Source organism: Alosa sapidissima, chromosome 9 (genome assembly GCF_018492685.1).
Source record: "Alosa sapidissima isolate fAloSap1 chromosome 9, fAloSap1.pri, whole genome shotgun sequence".
Taxonomy (NCBI): domain Eukaryota; kingdom Metazoa; phylum Chordata; class Actinopteri; order Clupeiformes; family Clupeidae; genus Alosa; species Alosa sapidissima.
Genome location: NC_055965.1, coordinates 16,206,453 through 16,232,385, shown reverse-complemented (window position 1 = coordinate 16,232,385; position 25,933 = coordinate 16,206,453). Strand labels below are relative to the sequence as shown.

Below are 25,933 nucleotides of genomic sequence, written 5' to 3'. Positions count from 1 at the left end.
GGAATGTCACATTTTGAGCATATTCCTGTTTACATAGCAATCGACATTATTCCGAACAAGTCAGCGACGCAGCCCACAAATAGGCTCCCAACGTCATGACGTAAATCTCCGCTGGTGGAATTCCCTCTTTTGGCTGAATGATATAGGCCTAACGTCTTCAGGGTCTTCCACCAGTATTTCACTTGTTCAGGCATACGTCGATAGCCAGCCTCATTAAGTTTTTCACAAATATTTTTAAAAATGTCGCTATCATGACATTTTCTCCTAATTATGTGTGAATTGAGCATGCGCAGGCCTACAATCCTCTTCCTTCTGGGAGCATATTCCGTTTAAGGTGTTTTCATGACCCAATATTCTGTTTAAAACAGGCATACGGTATGCTAGGTTGTGCAAACGGTTTATTAGTAAGCCGAATATGGCCTTTTTCGGTTTATTTCAATCAGAATAAGGTGTTTACAAGACACACGCATATTCGGTTTACTCTCAATAAACCGTTTATTGGCTGCATGAAATCGCGCTGATAGTTTGAAATTCATTGATAAATACTGTACATGGAAATACAGTATTATTTAACATAGATGGAAATATGTAACGGGATAATGGAACGCTGGTCATTATCAGGAAAATAAGTCCCGACAGGGAATATGTTCAAGTTTCATATATGTGGATATACACTGTACTGTATCACTTTTCTGTATCAGGAATTCACACAATTGTACACAATCTGCATGAATACAGTAATCATCCTGTAATCAGTCTAGTAGTGTGAGTTAAGCAAAATCTCTTGCAAAGCACAATGCCATAAACAATAAACTGGTGAAAAGGTCTGACAATTGGGAAAGAAAATATGGAAGTAAATCTGTTCATTTTCTACTTTATTTTTCTTAGACATAACTGAGCTAACATCAGTTTGTGATTTGGACATTTTTCTCGTAATCAATTTTCTTCTTAATTAAAGCAACACCAAAGAGTTTTTTGTACCTTAAAATAATGTTTCCAAAATTGTTTCCGTGGTTCATCAACTCGTAACAGGGTGAACGGCACTTCTGCATTCGCTTCGCGGCCCTCTATCGGCTGTAACCGCACTATGTAAGTTTGCCAGATCGGGTAGCGGGTTTGTAGTTCGATGGAACGAGACATAAGAAACTACAAATTTGACTTGCATGATGTCGCAATACATCGTACTTTCATAAAATCATGCAACATATTCTACCTTGTCTATCATGGACATCGTTATTTGCAAAGCCGTTGCTGGATAAACAAATAGCATGCGTGTGACATAAGAAAAGTTCTTTGGTGTTGCTTGAAATTTCCTGAGAAATAGCCAGAAGGGTAGCTATAGCGAAACTTAAAACTAAAAATCAATCTAGTCCTATTGCTCCTCATTTCTCCAAAGGGGTATGTGGGAAAGACAGGTGAAAACATATCAATGAGAGCTGAATTTGTTTCTTGTGAAACAAAGAAGAGACAAGAAGTTGAATGGATGTCGTTGTCTTACATTCATTGGGGGGAGCATCATGGATATCTGTCCTCCTCCTTATGACAGGCAATCTGAAGTGGACTTTGAGCGACTGTTGTAAAAGTTTTATTTTTCGACAAAAAAGTTAGTTAAAGTCATTGTTGGCAGAATAAACAACACATGTAGGCTAATAGCATCACATGGAATTTACTGGCTATCCATAGGCTACGTAAAAAAGTTAGGCTACATGATGTAATAATTCTCTGGGTTGGCCGTTTTACAACGACGAAATATTGAAAATAGACCTACAGATCCACTTCTAATCTAGACAGAGCCTACAGTCCCGAACAATAATAAGCTATTTCACTCATGTCCACGGATGCAATATCTGTAAACTGTGAAAAAGTAGGCCTAATCTGTCTAGAGGGAGAGCAGCTTCACAGAAGAGAACTTCTGACGGCAAATTTGAGGAAAAGTTGTTAAACCACCCTTCTTCAATTTGAGGGTGCTGATTCTGAATATGTTGTTTACCAAACTCAATTCTGAGTTTTAAGCCGCATAATCAGCATTTTAACCTAAAATAGCGATTTTTTAAAATTATTTTTCCCTAAATTGTGTTGATTTCAAAAGTAATCACTAAAACCAAATAAAAGTGTTCTCTAAATATATGTTTGAGCATTAAAGAAGCCATACTATAGTTCATTAACGTATTTAATGGGAACATGATTACAGTTAACATGTAGCCTAATAAACTCGGCAATTCTAATCAAAACACAACCATATTTTTATTGCTAACTGTGAAAAGGAGACCTCTCCTTTTCCCCTAACTTCCTGTTCCTGTTTTAAACTGTTAGAACTACCTTGTGTAATACACACAGACTTTGCAACCAGACATTCACCTGCACTCACCCTTTGATTATTTGTTTGAAGGGTATCATTTTATTGCTGTGTTTGTCTTGTGTATGTATGTGTTTGTACGAGGAATGATTTTAAAAGTATTAGTACAGACCGCTACCCCTCTAGCATGGTTTAGCCCAATTCCTTGATTGGGGTAATTGGCTGGCCTATTTAAAGGCTGGCTCACTTCACACAGGAGAGGGTCTTGTGAGAGGTGCGGTGTGAGAAGTGCGGACAATACAGATTTTAGAACTGTGACTGCTATTGCTTAAGAAACCGGTTGGTTGAATTTTGTTTTGTCGTCAAGTCTTTTTGTTTGCACTGTTTTCGCACTGTAAATCTGCACTCTCCACCAAAATCCACGTTTGCTTGCTGTGTCTTCACCCCATCATCACTTCACCTCAGTGAGTCCTAACCGCTCATCCTGTGTGTGGGTACGGACCGCAAGGACCGTATTTTTCACAGTTGGTGTCAGAAGTGGGATGGTGGCGTCCTCGAGGACACTGAGACAGAGGAAGATGGGAACAGACACGACAGCATTGGTGTATCAACGGCTGGCCAGACAGGACCTGCAGGAGCAGCACCCTGGTGATTGAGGTCGAGTGCTAATGGCACCCGCAGCCTTACGATCACCAGCAGCGCCACCAGCAGCGTCGGCAGCAGCCCGCGAATGCCTGCAACACCGCCAGCTTGCCATCTTTGGCAGCCTGGACCAGAACAGCCATAGGCGGTGGGCCGAAGCCGCGTATCTGTTCAACTTTGAAAAATGATAGATGGATTACTTGTTTTTTTACTATTCAGTAGGATACATTTATTTTAAGCGATATGCCACTTGTTGCCACTGACGTTCGTGACGCAGAAACTAGAAATATTAGTTTTATTAACTATTAGTGGTACAGGCGAACGCTGTGGTCGCCAATGTCAATCTACCAATAGCATAGTACGATACTGACATACGAATATTACAAGCCTATCAGATTTTGCTATAAGAATCAGCTGTTGGACAACAACATACACACTTTTTTTTTTTTTTTTTTTTTTTTTAGCAGCCGTCCGATATGGCTACCTGAGTATGGACATCGCCGAAGAGGATTGGTTTTGTGGGGTAAGTATCTTTGATATAGCCTATTATATATTTATCCCATGTTGGTTTCGTAGACAGTGATGGTCAAATGTGTTTTGTCAATGTAACGGCAATCTTAGTTAATTAAGGTTTGCGTTCTTGGTAGGTTAATGGTTGTTGCTAGCTTGTCTAGCTAAAACTGTCTTTAGGTACATTGATTTTGAACAAAACGTGTACAAAACGTCTGCGATTACCTTTAAAATGCAGTTGTTAACACGGAACGATCTATTTTGTTACAGTGCCTGTTAACTAACTTAAAATTGGCAGGCTGTATTGACAAGATGGCGGTAGGCTATGTGCAGTATAGAACTTTTGACGTAAGTGGCAGTCTTACAAATTAAGTAGCAGTGCTTAACCTTATGTCAGTGTTGCATGCATGAAAAGAGACATTGTAAAAAAGATTTAATTAAAACATTTAATTAACAGATATTTGATAACCAAATAAACAGAGCTAATAGCTCAAGAGGTGAACATCATTCAGGAGAATGCCACTCTAGTCATTGCTTTACCTGTTCTCACACATTGAGCACTGGCATAGGTCTGTACATGGCAGATCTTTTGCATGTACATCTACCCTTAGTACACTTTTTTTGTATCCACAGTGTACAAGTGCCAGTATAGCCTCTGGAGCTGGTGGCAGTGACATCCACTACACTTCGTAGCCATCTCCAGCCAACTTGCACCCATGGCTTCGGCGGTGTACTGCAACCTGATCACTTGCCTGCTGAATATGTTTGTGCAAGCAGTCTTTATTTGGAGGTAAGTCCCTCTCTGAACATTTTCCTGCCTTAAAAAGTTTGGCCCTTGCAATGTTCAGTTATTTACAGTCTTGTTCATACAGGTGAAGCCTGTCAGTGCTTCACAAAGGTCTGAAGATGGGGGTGAAGCTAACTCCTAGGTCTTGGAACATACGCAAGTACTCTACAAACTAGTTTCTTAAAGCAACACCAAAGTTTTTTTTGTACCTTAATATAATGCAACACTGTAAACAAACACTTGTGTCCAACGTGAAATGTGGAATATTTGGGTAATTTTTAGGCTTTTGAACTATTTACTCAACTTGATGGAAAAAAAAGGCTGTAGGCTAAATTAAACAAGTATGGGTGTAGAAGTAACGTTTACAGCATAATGTATGATGGTTGTTCTGTTTCTTTGCACTAACACTAATAAACGTTTTCCATACATTTTGGAATTTGTATTTGTATTTCGCAAGTTTTATACATCCATCACGTCATGGAAAAAGTCAGGTAGTAGCCTCTTTAGGCACATGGTACCTACATCATCTACAACCATGAACTGCTGCATGCATGTAGTGGAAGTTGATAATAAGCCAATAATACCAAATATCAATAAGCCCATTTACAGCTTTAAATTGCGATAAATTCATTAAGTCAGTGTTTCTCTGGAAAGACCTTGCCTGTAAAGAGTGTTGTTGCAGAAGAGGCAGTGCAGAGATTTAATTTGAACAGCCAGGAATCAACTGCTATTCCAGACACCAGTGGCTACCACAGAGAATGCTACTGCCATTTCACAAATAAAACCAAGATGCAAAGACTAGAGCCCAAAAGTGGAGAGATTTATTGAAAGAAAATGTAACCAAAGTTTGCTATCAAAGATGAAACATTAAAATCAATGTTTGTGTTAACGTCAATGTTGAATTCAACTTGCCCTGTAAATGAGAAAATAAATGGCAATTAGTGGCAAATCTCATATTGGGGGACATTTTTAAGCAATACTAAAGCACTTTTCTTCTGTCGCACGCATGCTATTTGTTTATCCAGCACCCCGGCTTTGCAAATAACAATGTCCACAGACACGGTAGAGTATGTTTCATGATTTTATGAAAGTATGATGTATTGCGACATTCAGATTTGACAAAACACATTTGACCATCGCTGTCTACGAAACCAACATGGGATAAATATATAATATATCAAAGATACTTACCCCACAAAACCAATCCTCTTTGGCGATGTCAGGTAGCCATGTCGGGACGGCTGCTAAAAAAGTTTGTATGTTGTCCAACAGCTGATTCGTATAGCCAAATCTGATAGGCTTGTCATATTCGTATGTCAGTATTGTACTATGCTATTGGTAGATTGACATTGGCGACCACAGCGTTCGCCTGAACCACTAAGACTTAATAAAACTATTTCGAGTTTCTGCGTCAAGTCCGTACCCACACTGCAAGGACCGTATTTTTCACACTAACATAGTGAGTCACTCATGTGGTGTTTAATGCATTTCATCACAATAACAAGTTGCACAGATAACCTTCAACTCAGAATATCTCCTACAGTACATATGAACTTGTATAGCGGGAATAAGCCTAATGCAAAACTGCATCTACCGTCAGCAACAACCGACAAGTAAAAAACATTTTACTTCTAGTAACACTGGATTTGGTATGTGTGCTTGCCTCCATACTAGAGCTTGATAATGTGCTCTTCTAATATGTCACTGAGCAGTATCACTTGTTGGTGGTAGAGCCCCCGATCCTCGACATCTAGAAAACAGAGTGGCTCTGGCATAGTGTTGTCACGATACCAAAATTATGACTTCGACCTGCATAAATATCTTGATACTCGATACTGAAACGATATCCAAATCCTAAAATATCTGGAAAAGAAAGGATGCAGGCATTTGTGTTGAATTTGGTGCACTTTTGTAGCCTGACGTTGTCATACTCAAATTCTAGTCAGAATATGAGTCTGATACTGCTCCATTGGGACGTAATTATGGGGCGTGCTTCAACCGATACAGGGGGGGAATGCCTCTGCACTCAATTGGATAGACCTAACCAATCAGAGCAACAAAATAGCTTACCGTGAGGTGTAGGAAGAAAACACACGAACCATCCTTCTGCTCCTATATCCCCTCCATTTTTAAAATAATTCTGTTGAACAGTGATATGCTACAAACATGTTAAACAGCTGGGAAAGGCTGTCGCAAATCCCTCGAACAGGTGGTCAATCAGAGATTTCAAACGAAATGTCGCAATGCAACAGCGCTGTTTTCCCTTGATGAAAGTGAAACCACCAGTTTTCGCACATCTCAACTTTGGCCAAAGTTTTCAGAAATAATCGTTTTCAGTGATACAAACTCATTAAATAATATGCATTTTCCATATGGGGTCTTAAAAGCCATGTATCCTTCTAGCCACAGCGTTGTTGTTTCAAACATAAGCCTAATCTAAGCGTGCTCAGGTGACGTGATAGACCAAGCGCTGTTGCTCACCTGTCCATCATCGTAAAGCCTGATTTGATTTGTCCGCCTGATTTAGGGCGAGCATACTTGCCCCACAATGGAGCAATGCCAGACCGAACTTCCCGTTGGGCGGGACTAAGTTCGGAATGGCACCCAGGCTAGCACTTTTGGTCAATTCTGGGTTTTAAACTTCTAAACTTCCTACATAATTATTATTTTTGTAGTCAGTAAAATAGGCCTAGTAGTTTAAGTCCTTTTTTGTTTGTTATAGCTCATTTATATTGTGTGGTGTTTTGGCAATAAATTACCTTTAAATAGCCAAAGTAGGCTAGATCAAGGTCAGTGTTCAAATTACTGTGTTCAAATTACTGCATGCAAATCACGTAATGCTATGCAGAAGAGCTTAATCTTTAGGCCATCTGATGTAGGCTACCCTAGGCCTTCCCGTGTTTATGGGATTTCTTTGACAGTTGCAAAGGGAAAAAAAGTGAAGATAGTTTTCTTTGCTCCCAGTGTAATGTAATAAGTATGCTTCAACCACTCAGGTTTTAATTAGATAACTTAGGCCTACACCATTATTTGTTGCAATATCTGTGTGCATTCCTACATTAGGTCTATGTCTTTGATTAACATAATTTGCTACCACATAACAAACACCAAATAACAATACGAAAGTTTCTCACAAACTTTCCTGCATACAGTACTTCTTAAATGTGCTGCAGTCAGATGGGTGTCCTAAAGACATAAATAGATCTTGAGCATCTATTACCAGTGTTGAATGAGCAGTTTTTGCAGTGATCACTACTGGACATTCCACATTGCTAGACAGCACTTGAGGATAGACTTATTTCCACTTCACAAATAACCATTGCTACAGTATCTGTAATAGCTACAGTACAGGGACATTAATCAGTTCATAGCTGAGGATTTGTCCAGCTCCACTTTCCTTTCAGCATCATATGCAACAATGCACTGGAGAATGTTTCTTTTTGTTGCATAAAGGATATCTTGTCTAAATTCTTTGCAAATAATGCAATCTCCACAGCACTCTTCAGCACTCCTCAAACATGCACACTCTTCCATTTTTCTGCATGGCTGGAATTTGAATGATAGGAAAGAGCACCAGTGAGATGTTTTAACTAGGCAAGCACAGTCACATTTACAGTAAAAAAAAATACAGTGTAAATCCTCTGTAGACTGACAACTGTTCATAATAGTTAGTGACAAAGGACTTTCTACAGAAAAATGAGCAGTCACCTACTATTCTATCAATTTATTATCAAGGAATCTATTTTGTTTCTAAACGTCATACTGAATATTAGGCCTATTTCAATTTATATTTTAATTCTAGCTTATTTTAATTTGCTACTTGAGGGTCATTGGGGTAATTCCTGGTCTGTCCTACAACATATCTGATACATAAAGAGTATATTAATGCCTTATTTTTTGCAATTCCTATGATATCTGATGGCAAAACCAAAAAGTATGTGAATTATGCTGACTAGCAAGCTTAAAACTCAAAATTGAGCTTGGTAAACAACATATTTGAATTCAGCACCCTCAAATTGTGTGAAATAGCCCCTTTACCCACTTTTCCTCAAATTTGCCAACAGGACTTTTTCTGAACGTTTGTTAGCTATCTGCTCTCCCTCTAGTCTAAGCTTTATGTAGGCCGCCGCCGCTCAACCAACTTTGTTTCGTTTCGTCTCGTCTCTGGTAGGCTAGTTGATGATCCCCTAAGGTCATATCTTCTTGGTTTTCAGTCCACGAAAAAAACACCAGTCAAAACCTTTATAAAGTAGCCTACAACCGCAAATGTAATTCTTTATGTATACTTACTGACAAAAACTGATGGAAACATTCCTGTGCACAACTTGCCCTCGCTTCAAACTAGACTACTTTCGTTTTCACCGGTTCCGGGTTGATCACATGGCCAAAAAGCACGTTCCCCAAGTAAAGTGAAAAACTACTTCCCTGGTGGTTGCGCGGAACAGTTCAGGCGACATAAATCCTGGACACGCATTTAGGTCAATTTAGCCAAAATTGGCATGATGGCCTAGCCTGGAAACCAGACTCTGACTGAGTACTGTAGGGAAAAGAAATCGACCGGAAGTACGTAGACAGGCCGAGGCCAGGCTAATGATAGCCTCCTGAGAGAAAGTTGAATAGAGCATGATGTCCAATATTCCAATGTGGTTTAATGATTAAGCAATATGACACGACTGGGAGTGAGAATGTGCAAGGATATTGCCACAGCTGTAATTCGGCCGTAGGTACGAGCCCGAAGGTCTATACCTGCATTATGTATATTCCAATATGTGTTTTAATGTTCTACATTTCTCATTAGTAGGTCACTTTGACACTAAAAGTAGGCTATGTTTTTACTTCATGACCCTGATATCTGTCTGAAACATGGATAATGTAAGGCGCCTGGGTTGAATCACTTCTGATTGCTTGCCATTTGCGTCACTTCTGATTGTTTATTTTGCGTCATTGACTGGATGTCTCTTGAGTCTGCCACTGTCACTGTATGATTATCTATCCTTTGCTGTTGTGTACTTAAACCTGGGATAGTTCTGTGTCAAGTAGCCTAAGAGACTCTGAAGAGCCTTGTGCTTTGTGTGTATCTTCAGTCAACAATTATAAATAAATTAACATTTTTTTACCGGCTGTTTTTGCAGTGCAACCTTTTACACTTGGCTACTCAATTTATTGTAGTCTGTGAGACTTTTGAAATGAGAGAAGATTATAAAGGCATATCACAATACAGTTGTGTTGCACAAGAAAGCAGGTAAAAAATATATTATTTTGAGAACTCAGGCTTTACTTCTCACTGAGTCCTAAAGAAACTGCAGGGCCTAGCTACTCCTCTCAAAAATCCTCCAAGTCCAGGAACAAGTCTGTGGGTGAACCTGAAAATAAAAATCTAGACAACATGAACAACTGATTAATGATTTGGTAAACCGTTTCACATGCATTTTAATATGCTACAGAGAAACGGGGCAACAGAGCAGAATTGTACACCTAAAATGTCAAGACATAAAGCATTTATCTGTTATCTGACCTGTAGGCCTCTTAATCATTTTATTACCAATTTCAAGCAGTCTTCTCCCATACACTTTGATCCTGTAGGCCTACTGGAATCATGGATTTACTTGTAGTTGCATGCAGTCGACCTAGTAATGTGTGTGTGTGTGTGTGTGTGTGTGTGTGTCTGTGTGTCTGTGTACACACAGAGTGTAAAATGCAGAGAACAAATTCCTTGTATAACACCGTTGACCACAGCCTCCCTCTTCTGGCAGTGAGACGTTTTAACAGTAGACTCTGCTCCAAGAATTGTGTTTATCAAAGAGGTCTTGCCTGACTGCTTCCCTCCAATCAGCACCATCCGTAGGTCTGGGAGAGTGAATGAGAAAGTCAAAAGACATGTGGGAGAGCAAATAAGGTGATAAACAGATGCACTGACAGACACACAGATCACACCAAGGAGAGATTTAATTATATGTGTTGGTTGTAGAAAGACTTTTCTTCATTCAAATGATGAGGAGGATCGGTCATAGGTCTAGGAGATTTTTTTTTATTTATTTTTATATATATTTTTTGGGTGGGGATGGGGGATATTTATGGCGTCAGTTAGCTGCCTTAATTATGCGAGTGCATAAAGAATGAAAATGAGCGCAGATTCATGAATCGAGAGCGTAAATACAGAAATTGAGGGGTGACAAATAATCTTGCCCGGAATAAACCTGTAACAATTATGATTGAGAGCACAGAAATGACGTTCGCATTGGGCCACTCATCGTCTCTGTCTTCCGCTCGCTCTCACTTTGAAATTGTCTACGCTCTCGGTGTATCCAAAGCCTGTGCAGTCTAGCAGCACAACACCTTAACTCTTTAAGTAGCCTATACTTTGTCTGTAAAATAATTTAAAAATGTTAAAGGTATCCAATGCAGTTTATATTTTGGTGAGTCTAGAGCTTAATATTTTAGAATATTAATGTCTTTATTAATACTGCTTATGCGTGATCGTTAAAATGTAAAAAAAACCCATGCCCTTTGTCTGTGCTAACTTGTGACTAAACCACAGTGCCACCCTTCTGCCCCTGTTGAGGACTTCTGCTTTGATTTTGTTACAAAGGTGCCACGTAATTACATGCTAGCAGTCAGGAGTGAGTCGTTGGGTTTTGGCCCTGGTTAATAAAATGTGATACATTTTGAAGGTTAACTAGCAAAAACCATTGCTGAATGTGACATTTACAGGGTGGAAAAATATGTTTTTGTACTTTTGGGGAGACTACCTCGTGACCAGAAAAAGAAGAATTAGGCCTACTTAAACCAGAGTGAGGAGACCACAGCATTTTTTTCACCTTAACGTGTGTGTGTGTGTGTGTGTGTGTGTGTGTGTGGTGAGGGCATAGTAATTAAAGAACATTACATGACATTAGTTTGTGAATTGTGGATATTGTATGTTTGTGTGTTTTTCCCCACATAATTCTAACCTGATCAAAACTGAAAGTTGGACTGAAATGGACTCTCAGTTAGGCAACCAAAGTTTCAAAAGTTTAGTATCTGTACATTTATGCTTATTTACAAAAAGAATAGCAGAATACAACAAATGCAACACAAAATTATTTTGTCCTCTTCAATCTCAACAAATCTGTATTTGTTTTTCTTCCAGAGCTGCGAGTGGTAGTATTGGGTGCAAATCAGTCTGGCAAGATGTCTGTGATAACCTCTTTGCGCCGTCAGGCAGATTTTGAGATTTTAAAAACAGCAGCTTGTGAGAAGGGAGACAGTAAGGTCACTGCCAATAAGTTTATCTTCATTGACACCTCGGGCTGGTCGAGGAATAATCTGTTGACTGAGACAGCAGGGTTTATCAAGCAGGACCTGTTACTGAGTGTGTCCAAGTGTCCACCAGGACCTCACGCTTTCATTCTGGTCATTGGCAGTGATGCTGTAGTGTGCTGCAGAGGCTGTAATGAAGTAGGCAAGATACTGAAACAAATTGATATTCTAGCCAAGAGTAAGAACAGCAACTTTGAGCTTGATGAGAAAATACTGAGGGAAGTTGAAGAGAAGAGGAACACCTACAGGAAGAGAGCACAGCAGAGACGGCAGAAGGTTCAGATCCAAAGAGAAATACTACAGAAATATGGTGAGTGGCTACATCATAAGAAACAAAGCTACATGGAGAAAAACATGTCTTATGACTTTATCTTATTCTTATATATTTTACTTAAATTCACCAAATAAATTCAGTAAATTCAAAGCTATAACACCATTAGTTTTATAAAATATATTACTAAAGTCTCATTTTCCACCTTCATTCAGGAGTTATACCCTGACTACCAGAACTAAGGATTTATCTGCTAGGGTGGTTGTTCTCTGGAAAAACATCAGTAAGCAAGACAATTATTGGCCAAGGAAATTATGCTAAGAGAAGTAGAACTTATCAATCTTTGAGAACATCTGGAGAAGTTGCTGGAAGACGAGTCTATGTGGTGGACACCCCTGGTTGGTGGAAGTACTTACCTGCTAAATGCACTCCAGAACGGGTGAAGACAGAGTTGCAGCGAGGGCTGACACTTGATTCCAAAACTCCTCATGCCATTCTTCTGGCTGTGCCAGCAGACACAGCATTTTCTAAAGAGCAGAAAAATATCACTGAAGACAACATGAGGGTGTTTGGTGATGATGTCTGGAGACACACCATGGTGCTGTTCACATGTGGAGACCTGCTGGGAGAGACGAGTATTGAAGAGCACATTGAGTGTGAAGGAGGACATCTTGAGTGGCTTGTAGAGAAGTGTGGGAACAGATATCATGTTATAAGTTGGAATGATAAAGAAGATGAAGTCATAGAGCTACTGAAGAAGATAGAGGAAATGGTGACACGTAACAGCTTATTTTGCCTGGAGGTCACAGAAGCCCAGAGAAGTGTGGGCAAAGACATGACTGAGGAGCTACAGGAAGAAAAGAGAAAGCTGGTTGATTTCTTAGATCTGGAATGGCGGAGAAAGGAAGTGGAGCACACACTAATCCCAGCACAGTGAGCTGCCTGCATCAACAGCGGTGCTCGGGGAGCAGTGAGGGGTTAGGTGCCTTGCTCAAGGGCACTTCAGCCGTTCCTACTGGTCAGGGTTCGAACCGGCAACCCTCCGGTTACAAGTCCGAAGTGTTAATTAGTAGGCCACGGCTGCCCCCATTTGATTAGAATTAGATGTTGAACATCCTTGCAAGCCGGCGCAAAGCATTCACTATGTCTAGTCACAGTTGCAAGGTTTTAGAATGTTGCATCAAGTTGCTGGTTTATAGAATGTTGCAGCTCATTTCATTGCAAATCTTTGGTGTGAGCCAATATGGCGCAGACTGTGCACGCTAATGTTATGATTAGATGGCATTAAAAGACTGCGGTGGGGAAAAGCTCCAAATTGTATAACTTTTGTCGAACTTTTTTCGAATATGAACTATGCCTATGTCCGACTTCGTCATCGTTCAATTCACCCCTTTTGTTTTAAAACTGCAGAAAGGCCGAAAGGAGGGAGAATAAAACATTACGCACTTTCCACTTTTAATTTTGAATTTTATGAAATCCAAAATATTGTTTTTACCTGTTATGATACTTCCTTAAACCCTTTAGGCATGCCATCTGAAGCTGATGTGCATGACCTGGAACTCTCAATTAGAAAAGTTGTCAAATGGTTTGAGGGTTCATCGGGACATGGTTCGTTTATGGATGATGGAACTGGAGAGGATGAGGAGAAATGTGATGATCAATGATATATACTGCATGTCTATGTCTAATACAGGGGTTCCCAAACCCCCCCCCCCCACTTTAGGAACCACTGATCTATAGAACATCAAAGAATACAGTCAGCAAGCCTTTGTTGTAAATCTGAGATGCTTATTTAAAATAATGAAGTGCTTGTATCATACAATGATGCCGTCCCTGTGACACTGGATTAGATTTTTAATGAGATTAGATTAGATTTTTAATGCTTTAAATATGTGATTCATTTTTGGCCTTGGCCAATTTCCCTTGATTGGATAATATTGTACATTTACTTACTGTTGAATAAGTATTATTCTCTACAGTAACCCATGCAGAATGAGTGTTTTGGAATTCAAAACATTCACTTTTTATATTAATTACATACTGATACTGACATACTGATTTTATATTCATAGCTTATATCCTGATGTTTCTGTTGTGTGTTTTTGCACAGACTGACATGCCTCTTAATCTCATTCTGTTCTTGTACCGTGTCTTTGTGTGACTGTCTTAAGGTAATAAGGGGGAATATTATGTTTTTGCAGTAGGTCACCAGTCTGCATGGGTGCAATCCCTGTGTGTCAGGCCCTGTGGACTACTTTGTACTTACATTGTAATAACTGTCTTTTGCCACTAGATGGCCTCATTTGTGCCTTTTGTGTCATCTTGTATCTTATCATGCCTTAATTTGACATAGTTGAGTGAGTGAGTTCACCTGTGTCTATGTTAAAACATTGGTTCATTACTTCATTGGTTTGAGTATTTTTAAAAAGACTTTTGATTTCCTGCTTTGGACTTTTGATTTCCTGCCCTTCTCCACAGATGTTAGAAAAGGGTCCCCTCCACCTTAGAATGCTGTCACATGATTAAATTTGTTTACCGTTTCCTAAAAACAGGGCATGGCTTATCTTACCCCTCCTACATGTAAGTGTGCTGTTAGTTTACAAAGAATGCTTTATTTGTTCTTGTTCGATCATTTTTGCTTGTCTTTTGAACTTTGAAGAGCTGCCTTATTTTTGTGGGTTATGTGCTAGAATAAAGGATTTTGTCAGACTGCCTTATATTGTATTAGTAAATTAACTTTTTGATGGATTGTTGATTACCTTTTGTTTTGATTAGACTTTGAATTTTGTCTGAGTAAAAGACACACTGAAACCTCTGCATGTTTGGTCCTGGGTTTTTTGCTCTTGAGGGTGGCCTATAGGGGGTTGGTCCTGGGTTTTTTGCTCTTGAGGGTGGCCTATAGGGGGTTGTTCCCAGTCTCAGGCTTCGGAGACCCGGGTTCAAGGCCTGGGGTTAGCATAACCATGTGACACTGTGTCAGCTACTCCAGATTGCCAGGTTGGCACTAATCAGAGTCTGATTCAGTGTGATCCATGTAAAATGGCATGACCAACGCCATCTCCCGTCAGTCTGGAAGGATACTTAAACCCTAACATGTTTCCTTGTCTAGTTAGAGCAGCTGGTGGATCTTTAGGTGAAGTTGTGCTGTCTCTCCTTTGATGCGCATCATTGTAAATAAAGCTCTGATAAAAAGTGTCCCTACTATTGCCTGACTAAGTCTTCATTCATCTGTGTTATCAAAATGACCATCCAGTATGACAGTCCACAAGGCGCCAGCACTGCCACCCTTCCGCTGCCGAACCATAGAGAACAATAGGAAACCTGCCGTTTGCCGCTGGTCAGTGTGATCCCCGTCTAATACTATTTATTTAGACATATTTGATCTTTTCTATCTATTAATGTTGTTGAAGTTTTAACACAAGTACACTGCGTATATGATCCCTTGAAATATACTGTACATAAAATCATAATTGAAAGCTGCTTTTTTGTTTGATTTCCTACTGTACCTCTGACTTGTCGTTAATGCAGATGTGCTGTGCAGCAGTGTGATGCAAGCCACAATTCAGGGGGAGCACAACATGTGGGGGGTGGTGGGGCAGGGGTTGTGTATGAAGTTATGAGGGCATACAGTATAGACATCATTAGGGAAGCAAAAGTTACTTTTATTAGTCTGTACAACTACTTTTACTTGTTCTGCCAGTACAAATGAGAAAGCCTACCAAAATAGACCACCTTCTAAGATTGCAACAGGCTTACCCAGTGACCTACCTCACGTCTTCCCCGAAACATTCATAGTTATGTCCATTATGAAAAAGACAGAAAAGGAAATGATTGTCATGGATGAAATATGTTTATTGGAAATTAAAAATAAATGATTAAAATGTACAGTAATTGCAAGCAGGTTAACTGACTAGTGCTGAGGTGTGACATTTAAAAGGTACTTTTTGGGAAACTAACTTGTGACCTATCAGAAAGAAGAAGTGCTCAAACAAGAGTCTCATCCCCCCTATGTGAAGAGGACAAATCACTTCTTTATTTTGTCATACATACTGGGGAACGCTAACTTGTTGACATGAGCGTGCAGGAGTGAGTTGCTGGATTTTGGTCCTGGTTAATGTGATATATTTTGGTGGTTAATTAAGACAAGGAGAAAATGTCTCTTGAACAAACTGGCATGAATGGTAAGTAAACTCACTGCTAATAGTAACAAGCAAAAATGTTGTGGAGATATAGACTGATCAAATTATTTTGACAACTGGCCATTTATCTTGTGTTCAGTCTTAGAGAGAGACTATTAACCTAAAGTCCTAAATCAAAGTTAGTCATTTAGATTTGCAATCAAAACTTATTTTCTGTTCATAAAAAATATTGAGAATTAAATGAAAAGGGTGAAGCCCCTAATTTAAAAGAAAGTAAAAACTATTAAATACTACATTTAAATGTAGCCTATAATCCCTTTTGACGGTTAGATTGAGTCAGAGCTATCAAACTGCCTGAATCTGGCCTAAGACGCTAGCCAATTAAACCACAATGCAACGTCAGCTGTTTCATGCAGTTATTTTCTGAGAAAGAGACGCAGACATCAGCAAATCTTACAGAGCCACATGTTTAAAGGAGAACTCCGGTCGATTTCAACACGTAGCTCTGTTGTTTGTGGTCACTGAATGCTGTCAGCGAGAAAAACAACAAAGGTCAGTGTGGCCTAGCCCAGTGGTTTTCAAAGTGGGGGGCCGCAAGGGGGTGCCAGGGGGGCCTCAGCAAGTTGGAAGGAAAAATAAAAACAACAAATAAACACATTTGAAAATTTAAAATATACCTATTACTATGAGGGTTGTTATACAATGTCATTATAATATTGTGTCGCATACTGTATATGGACATTATATTTTCCATGATAATGACTGTGAATAATAGTAGAGCGATAGCTCTCATATAGCAGAAAGCCCCAAACACAATTTTTACACACTGTATGCTCTATCGCAAAGTGCTTGTGGCTAAAATAATTATTAGGATTAGCTTAATGTATTTTTACATTTGCCGTAGTATTGTCGATGGGTTTAATAACACATCAAGGGGGTCCTTGGCCAGAACCTAGTGGTATTTGGGGGGCCTTGTCGTGGAAAAGTTTGGGAACCCCTGGCCTAGAGGTTGCACTCAGACAGCTGAAACGGGGCAGGCTTTAAACATGCTTTTAGCCTCTTAACATGTTTAAGATGTCATTACAAGAGTCTGGCCATGTGGACGGATTCCTTCCGAGTGAACACAGTGAATATGACTGCAGCAGATGTGAAAGAAATGCATAAAGTTGTGCTAATTCAGCCAGTGCACGTAACTGTTTAGTTCCGGTGACGTCCATACAAGTTGATTGTCAAACTCATACAAGCCATTATTCCAAAACGGATTTTTTTCCACCAAAAAAATGATGGTCACAAATTGCTGTGCTTATGTTCATAGTAATGACTATGTAACAACATAGGACGTTGCAGAGCCATTTTAAATACCTTCAAATAGGCCTCTGAAGTAGGAAGCCGTTAACAAAGCTGTTGGATTTGGAGTCTAGATTTGGAACTGGCTAGATATCATTCATATGTCATTATATGCACCCTCTACAATATATTTTTAATTGTGAAATGATTAAGAAATCTCTTGTTCATCTTTCTTTCAGAGAGCCGAGTGGTGGTTTTGGGTGCAAATGGGTCAGAGAAAACATCTGTAATAATGACATTGTTTGGTCAGAAAGGGTATAAGTGTGTGAGAAGAACACGTAACTGTATGAAGACAGAGGGCGAGGTGGATGGCAGGAGGCTCATATTTGTTGATACCCCGGGCTGGTGGGGGAACTATCCTTTGATTGATACGGCAGCGTTTATCCAACGGAAGCTCGCGCTGAGTGTGACTGAGTGTGCACCAGGACCTCATGCCTTCATGCTGGTGATTAGCACTGACGGCCCGTTCACTGAGAAGTACCGGAGAGCCGCCGAGGAACATCTGGGTCTCTTTGGGGAGAACGTTTGGGAGAACACCATTGTAGTGTTCACCACAGGGGGTGCACTAGGTGATGAAGGAATAGAGCAGTTCATTGAGGATGGGGGAGAGGCTCTAAAATGGCTACTAGAGAAATGTGGGAATATGTGTCACAATTTTGACAATAGGGAAGGTCTTCACAACGCCACACAGCTACTGGGAAAGATTGATGATATCGTAGCAAAGAATGGAGATCGCCATTTTGAGTTTAATGAGAGGGCATCACAGGGTGTTGAAGAGAAGAGGAAAACTGATCTGGAGAGAGGGATGTCCAGGCAGCAGAGGGTTAACAGTGAAAGGGAAATCATTAATGAGCATGGTGAGTATAACATGGTTTTAAGAGCTACGTATTAACCTAAACAGATAAAGGAATTGTCTTGTGCTCTCATCTTATCCTCTGCCAATTCAATAAATTAAGTATTTGTTTAATAAATAAATAAAGTATTTATTTATTTATTCTATTAGGTGTGGTACACTCATTGCCAGAACTCCGGGTTCTCCTGTTTGGATGGTTGTTCTCTGGAAAAACATTTGCCAGAAATACCATTCTGGGCTTAAAAGAAGCTATAGAGAGGAGAAGAACGGAACGGTCAGAGAGAAAGTCTGGACTTGTGGCTGGAAGGCAAATCTCGATTGTGGACACCCCCGGCTGGTACAAGTACTTTCCTGCACAATACATGCCTGAGTGGGTGAAGAATGAAATCCGAAGAGGGCTGACGCTCGATTCCAAAAATCCCCATGTCATTCTCCTCGCCGTTCCAGTAGACACAACATTTCATGAGAGACAGAGGATGATCACTGAAGACAACATGAAGATGTTTGGTGAGCAGGTCTGGAGACACACTATAGTGCTGTTCACGTGTGGTGATCTGCTGGGAGACACAACCATTGAGGAGCACATTGAGAGTGAAGGAGAACCATTGCGGTGGCTGGTGGAGAAATGTGGGAACAGATATCACGTCTTAAGTTGGAGTGACGAGGAAGACCAAGTCTTGGAGCTGTTGAAGAAGATCGAGGAAATGGTGGCAGGTAACAGCTTATTTAGCCCAGAGAGCAAAGCAGAGAAAAGTGTGTCTCAAGAGGCTGTTGAGGAACCAGAGGCAATACAAAAACAGACTGCACAATACCTGGATCTGGAGTGGATGGATGAAGCAATGAAAGAGAAGATTAAGAACATATGGAATCAAACTAGACACAGCAGACGAGAGCAGAGAGGAAGCATGATCGCTGATATAGACTGTGAGTTGCCTTTCCCCTTAAATGACACCGCTAATTAAACTTTAATTCTGGTTGTGAGAGCCAATTTTCTTGTTTCTCTTAAAGGTGCAACTGTGTACCTTGTTCAGTGTAACTTTTTCTAATAATCTTATAAGCATTTTCAATAGTATCACTATAAAATAACTATGTAGCTCTCTTCATGTAACTAGTTCATGACAGTAAGCCATCCTCTGAGAATACTTCCAACAATTCTGGAAAGGAGACCAGTCCACTGAGCTTCCGGAAATCCTCCATCGAGGAGTACGGCCCTTTTAATGCCACCACAGGTATTAACTTTAATTTGCTTTCTCCCTCCGTTTTATATCCTTAACCATTTGCATTCTGTTGCTGTCATAATCTCTGTATTAAAAAGTACTCGGTATTAATATTTAGTTTATCTACTGTATATTACAAGTAGTATCTGCAATGCTATTGTTGCACTGTACTGTTGTACCCTAATATGTCCGTCACATTCTGTCCTGGCATAAAATAAGTGCTGAAATAAAGGCAATTTTACTGTGACAGTGATACTTACCCATGTGGCCAATCAGGATATCAAGACCAAGAGCAGACCACTGAGATCCACCCTGGTCAGATGGAGAGAATAAGAGAGATGTTTGAAAGAGAGTGCGGGAGACTAGAAATAGGCGTCAGAGAGAGATTTCAGCCGCTGTTGTAAGATGGAAGGGAATCTGGTAAGACTACACGTTCATATCAAAATTACATACCAACTGCTTTTAGAAACAACATTGCTCAGTAAGCAACATTGTTGTTGCAATTCCAGTTGAATGAATTGTTTAATGTAAAATGTTTACATTTTGACTTGTTTTGATTACTCATTCATGTACTGTATGTTTTAAATCTGACAGATAAGTCATCTGAAGCGGATGTGCATGACCTTAACCGCTAATTCAGAAAGCTGATCAGGTGGATTCATCGTACATCATCAGGACGCGGGTCGACTGAGGACTTAGAGAAAACAAACAAAACAAACAAACCAAAAGAAAATAGCAATTTTGGTATTTCTTGTAAGAGATATTGAACTCACTTATCATTACTGCTAAACATGGGATATTGAAAAGCCAAAACAGTAGTTATTTATTCCTAACAATAAACCATGTAATGTTGATATTGCTATAACAATCTATCAAAGATGAGGTAGGCAACTAGGCCCACAACTCCACTCCATCTTTCCACTCAGCAGCACAGCACCGATCAGGATCGTGTATTGAGCCTTCTCCTCTTTATTTGCTTATTCACTTGTGCATTTTGCTGGCAAGTTTATCCATGGCAGCTTACAGATAACAATTGCAGCAGCCAGTCTCCCTGGAGCAACCTTGGGTTAAGTGCCTTGCTAAAGGGCACAACAGTGGCATCAAACCCATTCCATTTTGTGACTACTAGGACTACTACTGTACATGCTAGCCAAGTTCCTTAGCCACTACACTATCACCATCCTTCTCTATGGCCTCTATAGGCACAACTGAGCCCCCCTCTCATTCCACCAACACCATCATAAAGTTTGTGAATGCCACACCCTGGCCCTGGATCTTATCTGTCTGACCTGCTGCCTTAGATTGATTCAGGCCCATCACAGCAGACACAGTACTGTAGACTGATGGACAGCTTCACAGCTATTGAACAACTTAAACATGGAAAGAGACTTGTGATGTGTGCACTATAAAAATGTCAGTACCCATTCTATCTGTACTACCTACACTAAATATGCCAATGCAATTCAACAAATAAGCAACATTCATAATTATCTTATCATTGTTTTTTTTATCAGTATGTATATTTCACAATAAATTGGTTTTGATTGAACTTCTTATTTCTTTATGTTTAATTAATGTCTATGAATCTGTATTGAAAAAAAAAAGATGGAACAAAAGTTTATCACTCACATACATTAAAGAAGTGATTTAGTTATAACTTACTGCCATGTTTAGTGTTGGCGTATAAAAACACACACAGTACATTATGCTAGCATTCAGGAGTGAGTAGTTGGGCTTCGGTCCATGTTAGTATAATGTGGTATATTTCAAAGGTTAACTTGTGATTTATAGGCACTCTTAGTAAGATTTGCTCACAGGGTCCCCCTGCAGAACCGCAATAATAAACAAACTAAATATGCATCTTTTGCAACAAAGTATGACCATAATTCCGATACAATATAGAGGGAATGCACCGACCGCAGCCTGTAAAAAAAGATCTCCTAATTCCTGTAGCATAGCAGCTCTTTTGCGTTTCTATTTCAGAGGGGGGGAGGGGGGCATTTTCCTACCCAAAACTACAAAGTTTCTACAGTGTAGGTCGGTAATCGCCTAGAGGGCCGATCAGATAATGGCAGAAGTGCCGTACATAATGTTATTAGGTTATGTGCCATCAAAATGATTTTGAAAACGTTGCATTAAGCTTGATGTGACACTTTTTTGAACAAACAGATCACACACTGCATGTAAATAGTTAATTTCTATGTGTTCTTGAATTATACTTGTTGATTGTTGATACAGTACGTTGTGCTGTCAGGTATCTTGAACTTGAAAAAATGCAGTCAGACCAGTTTCTATAAGCCACACCCATAATAAGTTGCATTGAATAGATATTTACTTACACGCACACACACACACACACACACACGATCACAGGGCCAGGGAGTAAGATTTATCAACAGATTTAAAGAAGACTTGTGATCTGCCAAGTGGTGGGACCTTAGCAACGAGTCCCTGGCAACACAGTGCAAAGACTGTGCTGGTGTAATGTCCTGTTAATTTGTATTCTGTCATTCAAATGTCATTGGGTTAAGTGACATTTACAATCTTCAGTGAAATTTACAACAGGTTGGTAATTGTTAGGAGAAATGGTTTGATGTTTTAGTCTGCCTCAATGATGATAAAATGTGTAGTGTATTGTGTGATTCTGTTCTATATCAACAAAGGTTTTGTCAGCATCTTCAATTAAATGTTCAGTGAGTTTTACTGTGACATTAATACTCACATGTGACCCACCAGGACATGAAGGCCAAAAGCAGACTGGTGAGGTAAACACTGTTCAGATGGAGCAAATGAGAGAGATGCTGGAGAGGGAGTGGAGCAGATGGGAAATTGGAATCACAGAGAGATGCCAGCACATGCTATCAGACAATCAGGTAAGACTGCATGTCTAAATGTTCATAGTTTGGTTTGTACTGTCTTTAAAAAATGTCTGTGTCTTTGAATTCTAATCATATTCACATTGTATAATGTTTATGAAGTTTATTAAAAGCAGTATTTACATTCTAAAATCAGCAGATGTGTCATCTGAAGCTGATGTGCATGACCTGGAACACTCATTCAGAAAGGTCGTCAGTTGGATGCATAATCTGACATCAGGACAGATGAGATGAGGACTTAGAAACTGAGGAAATGGTTTGAAAAGCAAATGTAAACCATGTAAATGTGTAAATCTATTTAGTACATATGTGTAGTATATGTGAGGGATAACAGACCAGCTCACCAGGTGTATCCTAAAATGTTTTTCTTAATTAATCTTTTGTATATCTGCCTGAATTATTAATCAAATATGGATACTGTATCAATGTAATGATATATGTTTAATGATTCATTTTAAATATACACCTACTCTGTATGAACTTTGATATGCTACGGATAGTAGAAGCTGTACATCAATAAATGACAATATGACTAAAGGCTAATCTATATCATTAACTAGATGTACCGCAGATCGGTACAAAATATGACCGCCGCCCAGTCCAGCACATGTTTTCCACAAAAATAAGTCACGCTGAAAGGCATATATGATTCTAACTGTCTCACTGAATTGCATTATGCACACTCAATTCTCACTGGTATCTGCTAGATAACAAGTACCAAAACATGATTAGTTCAAAGATTTCACATGTAATATACATTTTATACAACCCCACCCCCATCTTGCCTGTTCATAATTCTGAGAAATTCTTGAATTGTGTGCATGTGTGCGTGTACATGTTTATGTTTATGTGTGTGTGGGTGTGTGTGTGTGTGTGTGTGCGTGCATGTGCATGTGCTTGTGTGTTTGCCTGTTTATGTGCCTGTGTGTGTGCATGTGCATGCATGCGTATATATGTCTACTGTGTGAGTATGTGTCATACGTATGATTACTGTGAATGTATGTGTGTGCGTGTGTATCTGTTTGTGCACATGTGTGTTTTGTGTACCCCGGTCTTTCATTGTCCCAGGAATCCTTATTGGTGTACATCACTAAATGTACACATAAATTATTTTATTGTAAGGCCCCCCATGAACGAAAGTACACAAAACTTTGCATGCATTCGGAGGGTGTCATAATGATCCTACACTTTTAATTTCGTGCAGTTTTGACCATGTCAGCCAGAGATATTGTGAAGAAAACACCTAATTTTTTGCTTTTTCATTTTTAACTAGGTGGCGCTATACATGAAATAAGTGGTAATGGGATGCATACAGAGGGTGTCATAATGATCCTACACTTCCAATTTCGTGCAGTTTTGACTATGTTAGGTCACAGATACTTGCGATTACAACACCTCATTTTTACTTTTTTGTGTTTAACTAGGTGGCGCTATACATAAAATGAGTAGTTATGGAATGGGTTGACATGGCCCCTTGAGATCAACATACAAAAAAGAAATGGTCCTCCTAAACCCTACGGTTCTCGAGATATTCACAGAAAACTGTGTCTGCCCTACCCTCCTTTCGGGGGGTCCAGTCCAGCGGGGGGGCTACCATGCTATCCATGTAGGGTTACATGCCCACCAAGTTTCGTGTACCCCGGTCTTTCAGTGTCCCGGGAATCGTTGACGGAAATTTGGGCATGCGAAAATTTGGGCATGCGACCGCTTCGCTGCGGTCATAATAATGAACCATCTATTCACTCCCCTAAACATTTGTTTTGCCTCTTGACAATCCATCCATCCACTGATTTCATTAATAATACTATATTGATTTATTTTCCATAAATCATCAAAGAATTCCTTAGATCATGAATCTGAAGCTTTGACAACCAATACCTTCTGAGTTGCTCGCTTAATCTACCTGTAAACAGAGTTGTGGATAGCTGAAATGTTAATGCTACCTGGACGGAAAGACCATTTTATTAGCAAAACTAAGGCTACCTTTATGCAAACTATATCCATCCTTAATACACTGTGTACAGTCATTTTCAAGTCACGTATGGCACTGTTATCAAAATTCACACCAAATCACTTGTTGTTCACTTGGACACACGTGACGCAGTAACTCCTCCCAAGTAATTTTCTGTGTTCTTGTTTCCTCTTCATGTTTTGATAACCCGTTCAAACATGCAGTCAGTCTGGTTTGAGTGAACCCTGGCCCTTTCGCTTCATAAAGGCATTTCATCACAATGATCAGAACAGATGAAGTATGCTATTTGACTGAACCTTCTCTTTTTTGACTATATGGAATTTTTTTTTCATCCTGGTGAAATCGAAAACTTTGGGAAGTTTTGGAACTTATAAAATGAGAACATGTCTCAGGAAAAGCATCCTTGCCAGAGAGGTAAGTCAAAGTCCAAAATGTTGCCCATTCTCTCTCATAACACTCTGAATATCTTATACGGTTCAGTGTCTTAGATCTCAACTTCAAGCGAAAATGGATATGACATTATGAGTGAGTGTAAGAAATGTCAGGGTTTTGAGGATACTTAGACCTGGTAGTGTATGGTTCTTGAGGTATCCAGTAAAGACACACTCTTCTCACTAACCCTCAACAATTAGTAATTACTCATGAACATCCTCATATGTTTATATTATCATCATTGCAGTTACGATTGAATCATACATTGTCATTTTTTATGACATCATTAAATTAATTTGGATGACTTAAAGTGTGGTCTGTGAAGCTATAGTGGCCCACGAGCAGATGTGGTAAAATGTCATACTATAGATCCTGTGTGTGACTCCAAAGCAAGGTTGTGAGTCACAAAGACAAAGAGTTGTTTGCAATATGTAATCCCAAACAGTATAATTTAAATTGTCTATCAACAAGCCAATGGTTTTGCAACACTGCCTATGTAGTCACGTCAGGTTACACTTTAATTTACTGAAGCGTCAAGACAGGGTTAGTTGAAAGAAAATCAAATGAATACCCAGACACAAGCATGGTACAGTACAAAGACTTGATTAAACAATGGTTGAACAAGTATTGTGTTTTATGCTGTTGAAGTAGGTCTATTGTTTTGGGGGGATATTTAGGGATTCAAGTGGTGAAAAACTGGTCTAAAACAAAGAAACCAAAGCTGTTGCATCATGTGACTGAGCCCTTTAAAGGAAAAAAAGTGTTCCATCCCTTGTTCAGTATCTGTCTGGCTCATCAATGTCATGTTTCATACTTACCATTTTGTCCCTTTATCTAATCCTCATCCAGAGATGCAGGTGGTGGTTGTAGGCGGGAACCAGTCTGGCAAAACAACACTGATCAGCAGTGTCCTTGGTCAGCCAGAGCCTGAGTCCAGGAGCCGAACAGTGAACTGCATGAGGAGAGAAGGGAGGGTCGATGGCAGGAAGCTGATCTTTATTGACACCCCAGGCTGGTGGAGGAACTTCCCTTTGACTGACACAGCAGAATTTAAGAAACAGGAGCTTGTTCTGAGTCTCTCTATGTGTCCACCAGGGCCTCATGCTTTCATTTTAGTCATTGGCACTCATACCTCATTTACTGAGAAGAACAGGAGGTCTGTAGAGGAACACTTAGGGCTCTTTGGGGTGAAAGTTTGGGAGCATACCATAGTGGTATCCATCGGGATAAACAGAAGCCAATACCAGCATGATGACACTGATGATGGGCCTATGAGGTGGGTAATAGATAAA

The 25,933-nt window shown here is 39.7% G+C and overlaps 1 protein-coding gene and 3 long non-coding RNA genes across 4 annotated transcripts; 3 read left to right on the top strand and 1 right to left on the bottom strand.

Annotated features, from left to right (window-relative positions):
• The first annotated feature begins 3,100 nt into the window (after positions 1-3,100).
• On the top strand, positions 3,101-4,668 carry LOC121718406. Its single transcript, XR_006033923.1, has 3 exons — positions 3,101-3,461; positions 3,719-4,238; positions 4,321-4,668. It is a non-coding gene; the product is annotated as an uncharacterized LOC121718406 (long non-coding RNA).
• Positions 4,669-15,857: 11,189 nt separating this feature from the next.
• On the top strand, positions 15,858-20,108 carry LOC121718289 (GTPase IMAP family member 8-like). The gene is made up of 6 exons (XM_042103241.1): positions 15,858-15,986; positions 17,471-18,148; positions 18,295-19,068; positions 19,257-19,373; positions 19,638-19,781; positions 19,956-20,108. Exons 1-5 carry the CDS (start codon positions 15,959-15,961, stop codon positions 19,763-19,765), a joined length of 1,725 nt encoding a protein of 574 aa, XP_041959175.1. The 5' UTR covers positions 15,858-15,958; the 3' UTR covers positions 19,766-19,781; positions 19,956-20,108.
• Positions 20,109-22,068: 1,960 nt separating this feature from the next.
• Positions 22,069-25,857, bottom strand: LOC121718432. Its single transcript, XR_006033952.1, has 3 exons — positions 25,774-25,857; positions 24,593-24,596; positions 22,069-22,078 (listed from the first exon to the last, which is right to left on the bottom strand). It is a non-coding gene; the product is annotated as an uncharacterized LOC121718432 (long non-coding RNA).
• LOC121718408 lies at positions 22,100-22,497 on the top strand. The gene is made up of 2 exons (XR_006033924.1): positions 22,100-22,234; positions 22,377-22,497. It is a non-coding gene; the product is annotated as an uncharacterized LOC121718408 (long non-coding RNA).
• Positions 25,858-25,933: the final 76 nt, after the last annotated feature.

Bases quoted from the DNA above. Each gene is read 5' to 3' on its own strand.
- LOC121718289 (XM_042103241.1), top strand. From the start codon at position 15,959: ATGTCTCTTGAACAAACTGGCATGAATG. The intron at 15,987-17,470 runs GTAAGTAAACTC...TCTTTCTTTCAG, and splicing joins TGAACAAACTGGCATGAATG to AGAGCCGAGTGGTGGTTTTG. The intron at 19,069-19,256 runs GTGAGTTGCCTT...TCATGTAACTAG, and splicing joins CATGATCGCTGATATAGACT to TTCATGACAGTAAGCCATCC.